Here is a 12,829-nt window from a genome sequence, read left to right as displayed (position 1 = left end):
ATCGTGTGCGCTGTCCTGTGTCACTCAGTTGTAAACACATACATCTACGGCACTAACATCTTTGTTGTTATTTTACGTTGTCAGAATGTTTATTATTATTATTATTATTATTATTATTATTATTATTATTATTATTATTATTATTATTATTAATATTATTATTATTATTATTATTATTATTATTATTATTATTATTATTATTATTATTATTATTAGTGTGAGTGATTCTGCCTAATAACTAGTGAGAACTCGATTGATAACCGCGAGTACTTGCAATCACTTCCCGACACTATGTCTCTAGCAGTAAAAAGCTCAAGTCAAGTGATTTCTCCCGAGTTTTTAACAATATGTACATTTTGTGCCCATTCATTTTAAGCCAGTGTATTTAATATGCCATGAGTCAGTGTCAGTAGCAACAGAACACAACATAGAAAAACACTATGAGACAAAGCATGTATCTAATTTCGATCACTTTCAAGGACAGCATCGTCTGTACAAAATGAACCGTCTTCAAAGTGATTTTAAATTTCAGCCAAGTTTGCTATACAAGCAGGGAACAGAGAACAAAGCGTGCGTCAGATGGTCCAAGTACGTATAACCATTCAGTGTCGATGCTGCCGACATACCAGAATTAACACAAATGTAGGTGCTTGAACTCCAGAACAACCCACCTTTGAGAGACAAAATTCCTCAATATGTAGTTGTTTTCAAAGTTACACAAATTATATTTCTGAGGACACCCTCCCTAATCTTCGTTGGCATGCTTTGGAAATCTGGGCTTTGTTATGAAGCAAATGCTTATGTAAGCTATTTTTCTTAAGAATGAAGCAGTAAAATCCAAGACAAGAAGTCAGATTATAGACCAACATCTCGCGAATACTCTGAGCATAACGACTTCCAACATTGACGCCAACATCGTTAAGCTGGTCACGGAAAAAGCGTTGTCAAATCTTCTATTGATACTGTAAAAGTGAATGTTTTCTTCATAATGTTTCGTAAGTGCTGAGTTTATTTGCTTACAAAGAAGATATGAATTGATGTTCTCTTTAGCTTAATGTTAAGTAATTAAGTTTGCTACATGGTGCGGGCCAGAACAAAGTGCTCTGCGGGCCACCTGTTGCCCGTCGACCATGGATTCAAGACCTCTGAACTAAGATAATGATTTTAGTTCAAATTTTAGAATAAACCACATGTTGTATTTTCACAGACTGAATGTACAGTTCCAGTGATGACTTGGCTCTGAAAGGTATGCTACTGTAAAGAAACAAATTGGCGTCGGTTATCGAATCAGTAACTCGGCAAAACATCGGCCCCACAGTGAAAGAGAAAATTTGAACATTTTATCTGTTACATAAGCTATTTCATTGATTATTAGAAAAGATAAAGATATATATATATATATATATAAAAAAATAGCATTTCAGAAAACGTACATACATGCAGGAAAATACTTCCGAGAAACTGAATTTTAAGCGTCAAAAATACAGTCACGAAAATTACAATTTTTGTCAATTTTGAAAGACTACAGTCAAGAGATATTGAAACCACAGGACTAATTTGCAGCACAAAAGGTATCTTGTTATACTCTACATACAGTAAAACTTGAAAACAATATTTGACAATATCAGGGGTAACAAATTTCACGAAAATGTATCGAAGATTTCTCTTATCTTGCATATAAAGGAAGAAAAATAAATATAAAATGTTTATTTAATTTATTACCATTATCCCTTTTACGAACAGAAGACATAGTTAAGTTCAATGATTGCTTTATAAATATGACGATAATGCACCAGTTTTATCAGCAGTTAATGAAAAGTTCAGAACTTAGCATTGAAAACTGGAAACTCTTTCTACCTTTTTCTGATTATCACTATTAAGAGTTTATGTTAAAGAAGAGAAATGTATTAAGCAAAGAAGTTATACGTACTTAGACCATGACTTGTAGTATGCAGCATCAACCATCGAAGAGTAACGTTGCATTCTCGAATAATATTTAGTACCTTGTTCACATGGTCGAGGACATTCTCCTCAACAAGAGCTCCTTCCTTCAAAAGTTGCTGTGTCTGTGGAATTAATTTCTACAAAAGACAATTGTGATTCATCAGTATTCATTTTAAAAAATCTGAGATAGCATCATCAACAATAACAAAAGAAGAAAGAAAAGAGGAGTTTTTTTATTTTTTATTTTAACAAATTTAAATTTACTGAGACGATATTTTTTTTAAATGCAATTCAATCAGAATGTTGTTTAACTTCAAACACGAATCCTAGCTTAGTTGTATTCTTGTTAATATTTGCCTGGCAAGATTACAAATGATCAGATGTAGATACATTTGTTTTCAATGCGAACGCTACTCCTCTTAAAACGAAAAAGACTTCACCATTTACTATAATTTCTTTCCCCTTTGATTTCCTTTACAAAATTAGAATTGCCTACAACTCTCATTCGACTGCTATTCAGATTGTATTTTGCAACTGAAATCATTAAAAGATTGGATATGAGTTGAGACAAACAACTTTAAAATAATCGTTCTTTCACCAATCCAATTAGGCTTTCAGCAGCATCATCAAAACTAGACGCTTCCGGAAGAAGCAGGCCAGGAAAACTTCCCTATATTACTCGTATGCAAGCAAAAGAATAAATATCGCGCAGTACCAGCATGATTTATGGTAATTACTATAAAGTTTAACCGAATGAAAATCTCCATCGCTACTGGAATAAAAGTACAAATAAGTGGAGAAATCATTTTAAAATTAGTTTAAAATTATTTAATAACTTCTTACATGAACAGCAAAAATACAGAACGTTGAAAAAAAAAAAAAATAATATCTGAGCTCAGAGTGAACTTTAGGTGAGAATAAAAGAATTTTCACTAGAAACTTTGGCTTGACCCAGAAAAGAAGAAACTTTTAAAATATATGTTGTCCTTGTATAGGCCAAAAGGCCGGAACGATAAAAACAGCAGGGGTTTCTCCTTCGGTATACAAGAGCTGAGAAAACTCGGGGAACTGCGGCAAAATGGAACCACAGCAAAAGACGCTATTCCGAAGGTATTCACTGATTAACAAGGATTTCGGCATTACTAGGTTTCCATGTTTCTGCTATCGTAACCTGAGACTGTTTGGAAAGAGGAAATTCTTCCAAATCAGGACACCCTTCTGAAAGGTTTATTTTCACTCCTTCTATTAGTAGAATGTACCTAACTGGCGCAAGAGCCAATATTTTATTACTGCTGGGTGTATCAGTTATATATGTTAGTAAAGTAACACATGTATAAGATCCAAAGATTATAAATGAACGTCGTTGTGTGCCGCAGGCCCGTAGCCAGCCCGAAAATGTAGGCAGGGCCCGGTGGAAGTTAGGGGCCCGATCCAAAAATATTAGTTTATCCCATATTATAGTTCATTCGCAAGCCAACCGTGAAAATTTTAGAGGTGGCCAGTAAAAATTATGGGGGGCGGCCTACCTAGACCCCCCCTGGATACGGGCCTGGTGTGATGCACTTTACGAATTGAAATGCAATATAAGATTACGTATGCATCTGTTAATGTTACATTTTGTAATAAACATCTAACATTAAAAATATTTCAGTATGAGAAACAATGCAATGAGGATAAGAGAAACAAAACAGGGTGAAAAGATTGTTACGACTGAAAACCGGAGTAACAAGAGCCTTCAAACAGGCACTGTCCTGATCAAAACGAGATATAGGGTAACCCATTAAGTATTACCAACAAAGAGAACTCCTGTATTAATTTGGAAAGACATTTGGCTGTAAGCTGCAATAAACTGCATTGATAAAGTGTCCTTAGTGCAGTAGAATACGTTCACAGTAGATTAAGACACTTTAGAGCAATGGTTCTCAGACTAATTCCTATCATGACCCCCATGTTATCACATCCTCTTGCCAGCGACCCCCCTATAATTTCTGATTTGTAATAAGCTTATGTGGGATTTTTAATATATTTATTGCAAAGATCTGATGATATCCACATATTTTTTTGTAGTAGAATCTATTTCTTGTATACAGTGGAAACAGTAACTTTCCTAAAAGCGAATGGATTAAACCTGGGTGTAAAAGTTCCGGTCGCCATTGGCGATTAGACATTTAGAGCTTACGACCACTGTTCAGTAGGAATGGTTTCTGTCAAACCGTACACGGCTACGCACTTTCTGTTTCGCACGAAAATAATTGTCAATGAATGAGAGGAAACACAAAATGTGAAGTCTTCACAACGGACATGGAATGTGAAGTCTTCACAACGTTATAATTCGACAATCCTTTCCCACCCTCAATCGCAATGGTTTGCTTGACACTGAATGCTTTGCTGGCAATTTTCTTCAATGGCCCTTCAATTAAGGACTTTGATCCAAAAACTGCAATCGACAACTGACTTCAGTGCAGAGAGAGAGCGTTACACAAACTTAAGTCTTAAGGTAAGATATTTTTTAAGTTAGGTATTAAGATATGTAGAGATACTGGGGACCATCCTTTCTGGATTCGCGACTGCAGTGACTGAAATTTTGCGCCCTGGATTAAACCCAAATTGAGGCAGTCCATTCACATTACAAATATCGAATCTAATCCGTCATGTTGTTTCAAAATGGAGGCCATTTGAAAATTTTTAAACTTCTTAACTCCCTTGATTTCGGGTATGATAAAAGAAAATAAAGTGATTTCTAATTTTAGTTAAAAAAAAAAATTGGGCAGTTAAAAAAAAGTTACCGAGTATTTTAATTTTCGAGAGGCCGCAACTTTGAATTATGTCAGATTGATGTGAATTTTGTACTTGTCGTATATGTGTTCAGTATGACCAAAAACTTAAAAGCAACTTGTTTTGTTTTTGTTTTATTCATACTAAGCATTAAAACAAAGACAAGAAATCGCTTATCAGTTGAAAATGTCTTGATAATGTGTGTCACGAAGATTGAATCGGACATTACCGCACTAGTGAAATTATACCATGGTCAGGTATCGCATTAGCTTTTAATTTTAATTGTATTTAGGTGTTATTTTATTTGTATTTTTCTGGTATTTAAATATGCTGTTCTTATTAGTTTCATATTGCACCTCTTTCGTTTAAATTGATTTTTAAACAACTCTGATCCTGTTGAAAATGTTTAGTAGACCTATTTTTTGTTGTTCTTAACAGTATGTATAAAAATAAAAACATGCCTATCAGAACAAAATACAAAATAATATTTAAAAATATCTTCCAGTATTAGATTCTAATTATATTTATCCCTTACACTTCTCTTCGCGGCTCCCATGAAATCCTCTCGCGACCACCAGGTTGAGAAACCCTGCCTTAGAGCAAATGGATTTTTCTTTTGCCTATGATCAAGATAAATGCGACTAGCACTAAACATACTAAAACTGAGTATTTTGACATTTTAAGTGTAGGATTAAGTTAACCACTGAGATATTGTACTACTCATGTATATTCATTATATCAAAAGTTCAACTACGCTCATAAAATATATGAGGAATTTTGATATATTAATTTTATAAACATTAATTCATTTAATTCTTCAACTTAATTAATATTTGCATATTTTATAATATCAGCTTATAGCACATTTTGATTTCAATTATCCTCTTCTTAACACGCCAGAAAGCTAAATGTCTCGAAGTAGGTAAATATCGCCATATTACTAAAAGTATTTCATTAATGTAACATATCTATGTTAAGTTTCTTCTTTCCTTTTTCTCTTTTCACTCAACCATATAAAATTGATACAGATCTACTGAAAATTTTATCTTGGAAAATTTCAAATTTCTACGTCACATTGAAGTGATGAGAAAGGGTCTTTATTCCGGAAAGACTATCAGTGAAGTTGCAGCATGGGCTAAGCGAATTTCTTCAGACTGGTATACATAAAGTAGAATTATGTACCTTCAACAAACGTTTCAGATAAAATGGCAACTTCTATTTGAAGTTATAATATTTCCATCAGTGGATGTGATGATGTCATCAGGTCTTAGATGATTAGTACGTATTATAAATGGAAGGCGGAGGCTGCTCCAATATTAAAGCAACATGAAAGCATACACGGTTGTTCTATGGCCCAGCTCGCATACACACAGGCAATTTTCTAGTGTACATGTCAATGTCTTTCATTGATGTGTTATCAAGAACTATTAATGTCATGTATCTTATTCAAAAGGTGATATCCTGATGTAATATGTTATTGCCTGTTTTGAGAGCAAAGACTATCCTGCCGTGGAAAGCCACTTCGTTAAGAAAAGTACATAAAGAAATGAGACTTAAATGGAAAACTTGAGCTAGAAATCTTTAAGTTTTACGTCGTACGGTTATGCCGGCTAGGCTACAGGAGACGGTGATGATGAGAAATGAATGAAATGGTGAAACGAAGAAAGTGGAAGGAAACGGGAGAACCCGGAGAAAATCCACGCGCACGGTGATTATCTACCACAAAGCTCAGTTGGTGCGAGCTGGGGTCGCACCACAGATCCCAGAAGTGAACGCTCTACCACTGAACCGCCGCGGCCCCAAAATTTGTACTAACAAACGAAAATTCTACATAGAAAGACATTAAACTGTGGCCTGAAAAAGTAAGTATTCGCGATCTATAAATCAGGATGACGCACCTTCAGGTAACATGATGATGAACCAGCTAAAAATTCTCTCCCCTCTATCCACCGAGAGTTGTTTAAAGACTAGAAATGAACATAGATAACATTAATCAGTCTTCCACCGACTATAAAAATTTTAGTCGCCGCTGTCCCGTGACCAAAGTGTCTGGGAGAATCCCTGATATTAGCCAGGTGACGTCTAAGCTATCAATCACAGTCTCACCAAACTTCATTCAATAAATCAAGGGTGATCGGGAATTTTGACTTTTCATCCTTTCAACTTGAATTTCAGTATTTTGGGGCAGGATTAACTTATTCATTCTGGTAGTTAATTAATATGTTTTTAGTGATTTCTTTATCTGATTTATTGTATAAAGATAACCAAGAAAGTTCTGTCGCTTTTTGAGGAGGTCTGTGTTCAATTGGAACTCACACCGTGAGTTAAATGCGAGTGAAGATACGGCGAAGGTCAGTTGTTGGTGTGGGTACTACCTGGTTGTGGCAGTTCAGTTACACTATGAACTTGTTTAAGGACAGAGTGAACATGGGACCTCTACAGAGCGTCAAAAGGGCGTGTATGCTGTACGAGTTCAAACTGGGGTCAAACGCCGCTGTAGCGGGCCGAAAGATATACCAGGTCTTTGCTAAGCGTGTCGTGACTACCGGACAGTGCAGCGGTGATTTAACAAGTGGCGAAACACTCGAAGAAGCACCACGTGCCGGAAGACCAACACATGTACAAAATGAAGATCTTCAGCCAGCATTGAGGCGAACAGTGGCCAGACATGCGAGGAATTGGGACTACAATTAAGCGTGAGTAGAGAAACCATTCAGCATCACCTACATCAACTTAGGAAGCATTACAAATTGGGTCGATGGGTCCCACATGATTTGACTAGGCCAGAAGGCAACGCGAGGAGACACCTGTGTTTTGCTATCTCGTTTGAGGAACGAGCCATTTCTGGACAGGGTGTTGACATGTGATGAGAAATGGGTCCTGTACGAAGTCTCACGGCGCTGTCACCATTGGTTAGCATCCCATGAACCGGTTCAAAAACAGCCAAAACCAGCACTGCACCAGAAGAAGGTCCTCCTGTTGTTTAGTGAACTGCTCGCGGCATCGTGGATTGGGAGCTGCTACCAGTAGCGTAGCGTTAACTTTCGCAAAGGGGAGACAGCACAGGCGCACCCACGAGGGTGGGGGGAGTCAACCGGGTTCCGACATCCCCAAAACTTCTTAAGTCAATACACTTTTATTAATTTTCTTAATAAAACTATGCTTGTTTACTATAGAAATTATTGACGTAGAATGAAAATTTGATCTTACATATTATCTGTACTATTTCTCTTATAAAAACAATGTAGTTCCATATATATATATTTTTTTCCTGAAAATATAGACGAATGTACTTTACAGCTACTTGTCTTGTCGAGTGCAGAATAATATCCGTTCAATACTACATAGACGTAGTGGTTTGGATCCAGGGCCGTAACTTGTGGGGGCAGGGGTAATTGCCCCCCAGAGAAGCTCCCCGCCGTTCGAGGGGGACTCATTTTAAGACAAAATTTTCTTACTTCATATACGATACGAACATGAAATTATAAATGAAGCATCAAACAGATTCACTACATTACATAAATAAAACAGTGCACAAAAGGAAATAAAACAAAAGAGTCGTGGGCCCATTTTAGTAAAAAAAAAAAAAAGTCTGCTATTAGGGGCCCTAGAGATAATATTTATTCGTATGGCTTTGAGATTTGTCAATATTGTCCCCTTAATTAATTTGTCATGTATGGAACGAGCCCAGAGGTGTAACTAACGTCCCCGCAGACCTTGTCGTACTTGAGGGCCCACAGGCTCCAGGGGGGTCATAAAGAGGAAGAGAAAGATGGAAAGAAGGGGCCCAAGAATTAGAAAAACAACTTTTCTAGGGGACCCAAATACGCGTATTAATGCTAGCCCCCCAGAAAAATCTAAGTTAGGGGGCGCTGCTTGGATTACCCCAAACCCTGCACCCCTCCGCCATGAATGGAGTTAGGAACTGTCTGCTCGGGCAGACCTTTTGGTCAGTGTCGGACCTGTGGAACACTTTCTACACAAATGTGGAGTTAGCATATAGGTGGCATTTTATTTTTTGTCAAAAAGTCGGGGGCAACTCCGCCCTCCCAACAAAAAATTGGGTGCGTGCCTGGTAGATATTATTATTATTTCTTCTCGAGTTCGGAACCAACATTAAGTTGTAGGGCCAAGTCTCATACAGCTCCGGTGATTTAAAGGAATATGAAACTCCTAACCAAATTTCGTTATAAACTGATTTTTGCGAGGTTGCGCTACTGTATATAACATATGGATACTTAATTTTGATCAACAAAGCCCTCAACGTTTAGATCAAACAAGCATACCAATATTAATTCATTCTGAAGAATCTCAGTATATACACTGGATACGTTAAATTGAATTAATAATTTACTTCCTATGTAATATCTTCTTATTTGCTTAGCCTTTGTAAAGTGTGATCTCTGATTTAAAAATTAAGTTCAGAAATTGGCTATTTTTTAAACTTGATACTAATGTTCATACGACAGCTTAGCATGCCATTTAATAACAACTGGTGCAATAAATCTATATCTAATCTTTTAGTTTGCAAATAATACATAATTAACACACATCCAAATTCACATAAAGTTAGCTAACGATTTTAAAAGCAACAACTGAACAACAGACTATAAAACATCTTGCGCTCGCTTTTGCCTTTCGCAGTGTTGATACTCTCTGATATTGTGATTAAACAGAAGCCGAAGCTAGATCATGGAAGATTTATATGAATTACTGGTATGATATTCATAAAACTTTCAGCAATTGTTCCGGTAGTTATTAATTTGGTTTTTTCTTCTATTTCTTGAAATTTTCTCTGAAATATGAATGAATGTCTAAAAAGAAGAGGAAAAATTGTGTTGGATTTACAATAGTACAATTGCGCTGTGTGTGGTATCACTGCAGCTGAAACATGTCTCATTTCCAGGTTCTTTCAGCGAGCGAGAACCCTACACAGCCACATGCGCGCGCAACTGTCAAGTAGGAGCTCCACTGACTTGTTCAGCCGCGTTGAGACAGATTTCTTAATGTCTCTCTGTGGCCTGTTTGACGGAGACAGAACTTTAGTTTCCCAGTTTTGAAAATTAAAATTATTTATTCTACCACTATTGCTATTAACCAACCTATCACGGACCCTATTATTTCTATATTCTTCTACAACATGAAATGTATATTGATTCTTATTAATTAAGAAATTCTAAAACTATGTTCTTTTAATTTGAAAGGGTAGACAGTGTCTCAGTGTCTCATAGCACTCTACGCTACTGGCTGCTACCAGCTGGTCAGAGAATCAATGCAACTGTGTACTGCCAGCAGTTGAGCCGTGTTCAAGAAAAAGTGAAAACTCTGGAGCCAGCTCTCCTGAATCGCAAAGAGGTCCTCCTGTTACAGGACAACGCTAAGCCCCACGTGACTAGGATGACCCGGGACACCATTCTACGGCTTGGATGGGAAACACTGTTGCATCCGCTATACTCCCCGGACATTGCACAGTCCAATTATCACTGTTCCATTCCTTGGACAATCACTTTAGAGGACGCCACTTCAAATCCCTAGTAGAGGTGGAAAATGCACTTGATACCTTCCTCGATTCACGGCCCACTAAATTCTACCGCGATGGAATCCACTGCCTTCCAGAACGTTGGGAGAAGGTCGTCGATGCTAATGAGGACTATATTTGATCTTCCAGGTACGTCTTAGGTGACATATTGATGTTCAAAAGTGGTGGGTGAAAAAGAAGATATTTTATGTTATTATTATTTGAAATAATGGTCCATACATCAACACAACTTTCATTTTTCCCATTAAGTTCCTACGTTTTTTTTTTTTTTTTTTTTTTTTTTACGTATAAGCCTTCCTCTGATAATCGCTAGCGCACATGCCTTTGGTACACGTAGCCCCGGGTTCGATTCCAGTTGGGAGAGCATTAAAAATCTGAATGCATTGCGGTAGTTCGGATTATACCTTAAACTATAGATTTACGTTTTATATAGGTGATGAAAAGGCAAGCTAAATTTCAACACACAAAATAGAAAAAGAAACATATAGGTTGAAACACTGCCAATTTACTAAAGATTTGAGTTCAGTTGATTTTTAATTTATCGTCCCTTTCAGCAGCGAGGTTATATGAGACGAGACCTACTGATTAACGTGGAATGCCAACCACATGAACTCCCGCCGGGAATTGAACCCGCGGCTCCCACGCCTAATGTGTGCACGCTAACCGCTTAGTCACGAAGGAGCTCTTCCTCTTCATAAGATCATTAAGCGGAATTAGAATTAGGAGAAATGCGAATTTGCCTTTAGTGTAAAATGATTAGATGCAAAAAACCGGCTTTTTTGAATCGACGGTTTTTTGCACATAAAAAGCCGGCTTTTTTGGGAAAAAAACGAGAATTTTGGAAATTTTGGCTTTTTTCATTTTCATGATTTTTCTATCTAAATAGCTTTCTTATAGTATATTCTATAGTTAGACAAGAATTCCATGACCAAAATAACATATTTTGCTCTAAAATTCACCATCAAGATGGATGGAGCACATGTTTTACGAATTAAAGCTAACATGATAAATGTAGTATTTGAGGGCAATTTTAGAGGCTATTTAACTTTATTTTAACTTTTGAATTATCGACATTTTTTATTCTTCTCGGGATCATTTCAGTTTGTCGTCTGTGTTTCATTTCTAAGAGTTTAGTACTCTAGCTTCTAGCGCAAAAGTTAAACTTACGTTTTTCTATATATCCGTCAAAGCGTACGTTTTTCAATATATCCGTCTAACCGTACTTCCACATTTCTGTTATACTGTAGCTGTGCAACGATTTAGAAATAATTTTCCGGATACAAGCTTGAATACTAATTTATACAAATAATCAGTAGCGGATTTAGAAACGTACTTTGGGGCGGGTTTCTCTGATTATTTCGTTTTCTAAAATGTCCTAATTTTATTTGGGAGGAGCTTGAAGTTTATGAGTACAGGCAGTGGTGCCCACCCCTCCTCATGTTCATGACGCACCCCCTCAATTGTCTATCCGTAGGTGTTCTTCCATGAAAAAAATCTTTTCGATTAATTTTTACACCCCCTCAAACATATTTATATAGATTTTTACCCCCCCCCCAATATTTCAATGACGCACTCTGCGTCATAGCTCCCCTTTGTGGGCACCCCTGGTACAGGCATAACTAATACTGTATTTCGTTTCGTTTATATATTTAGAGATAATCTTCCGGATACAACCTTGGAGATCATTTTATACTGAGAATCAGTGGCGGATTTATAAAAGTATTTTGGGAGGGTTTTTTTCTTACTAATGTTTAGTTTTTCTAAACATTCGTAATTTTTATTTGACGGGAGATTAAAGTTTATGAGTAAAGGCATAACTAATAGATATTTCGTTTGTTTTAGACATTCCGTAATTTTGGGGAACAGGCTTCAGTCCGAAAGACCGTCCCCCTAACCTTCGCAAAACCGTCACTGCTGGTAATTAGTAATAATAACGATTTAAAAACAATAAGAAATGAAGTCGGCCAACTCACAGTACACGCACTATTTCTACTTCATACTCAACATACGATAAATACCTGACCTATTTAGTGCACCAACAAAATAACCGGTTGTTTAAACACCGGTTTTAAGTTATTTTGTTGGCCTACTAGAAATGAAGAAATGCTTTGTCAGGATGGAATGAAGAAATGCTTTGTCAGGATGGTCGAATGCTAGACTGAATCCGGGACTTCCCGATAAAAGCGCAAAAGCTCCACTCACGAGGGAACCTATCCAAGTGCAACTCTGACTTCGAGTCGAGACTATGGTCGTTGGATACCTTGTCCCAAAAGAACATAACACGAAAAGTGATACATCCTCGATCGCAACCGTTGCAGAGATATAAGCGTGAAAAGTTAGAAATTGAGCTCCATACTATACATTACAAAGTCAGCTTCCGGGTCAGATTTTTCGGAAACGGTCAGGTAAGGAAACTCAGCGAATACATATCAAATTAGTGTTGGGAGCCCACCACCTTTTGAATGAAAAAATGCTGCCCCCGGGGCACTCGCATGGTCCCAGGCGGGGTCCAACTCAAAATGGCAAATGGAACCGGGGGGCAAGTAGCATATTGTATGAAAGCTATTGTTA

General features: G+C 37.0%; 1 protein-coding gene across 5 annotated transcripts in view; it reads right to left on the bottom strand.

Annotated features, from left to right (window-relative positions):
• Positions 1–12,829, bottom strand: part of Strump (WASH complex subunit strump) — a 579,189-nt gene that overhangs the window by 291,386 nt on the left and 274,974 nt on the right. For all 5 annotated transcript variants that reach the window (XM_081746920.1, XM_081746918.1, XM_081746916.1 and 2 more), the window contains exon 8: positions 1,931–2,081. In XM_081746920.1, coding sequence (XP_081603046.1) covers positions 1,931–2,081 — 151 coding nt within the window. The remainder of the gene's footprint in view (positions 1–1,930; positions 2,082–12,829) is intronic.

Source organism: Thermobia domestica, chromosome 18 (genome assembly GCF_964235325.1).
Source record: "Thermobia domestica chromosome 18, izTheDome1.hap1.1, whole genome shotgun sequence".
Lineage (NCBI taxonomy): Eukaryota > Metazoa > Arthropoda > Insecta > Zygentoma > Lepismatidae > Thermobia > Thermobia domestica.
Note: the sequence above shows the minus strand (reverse complement) of the source record. Positions and strands in the feature narration are given on the sequence as shown.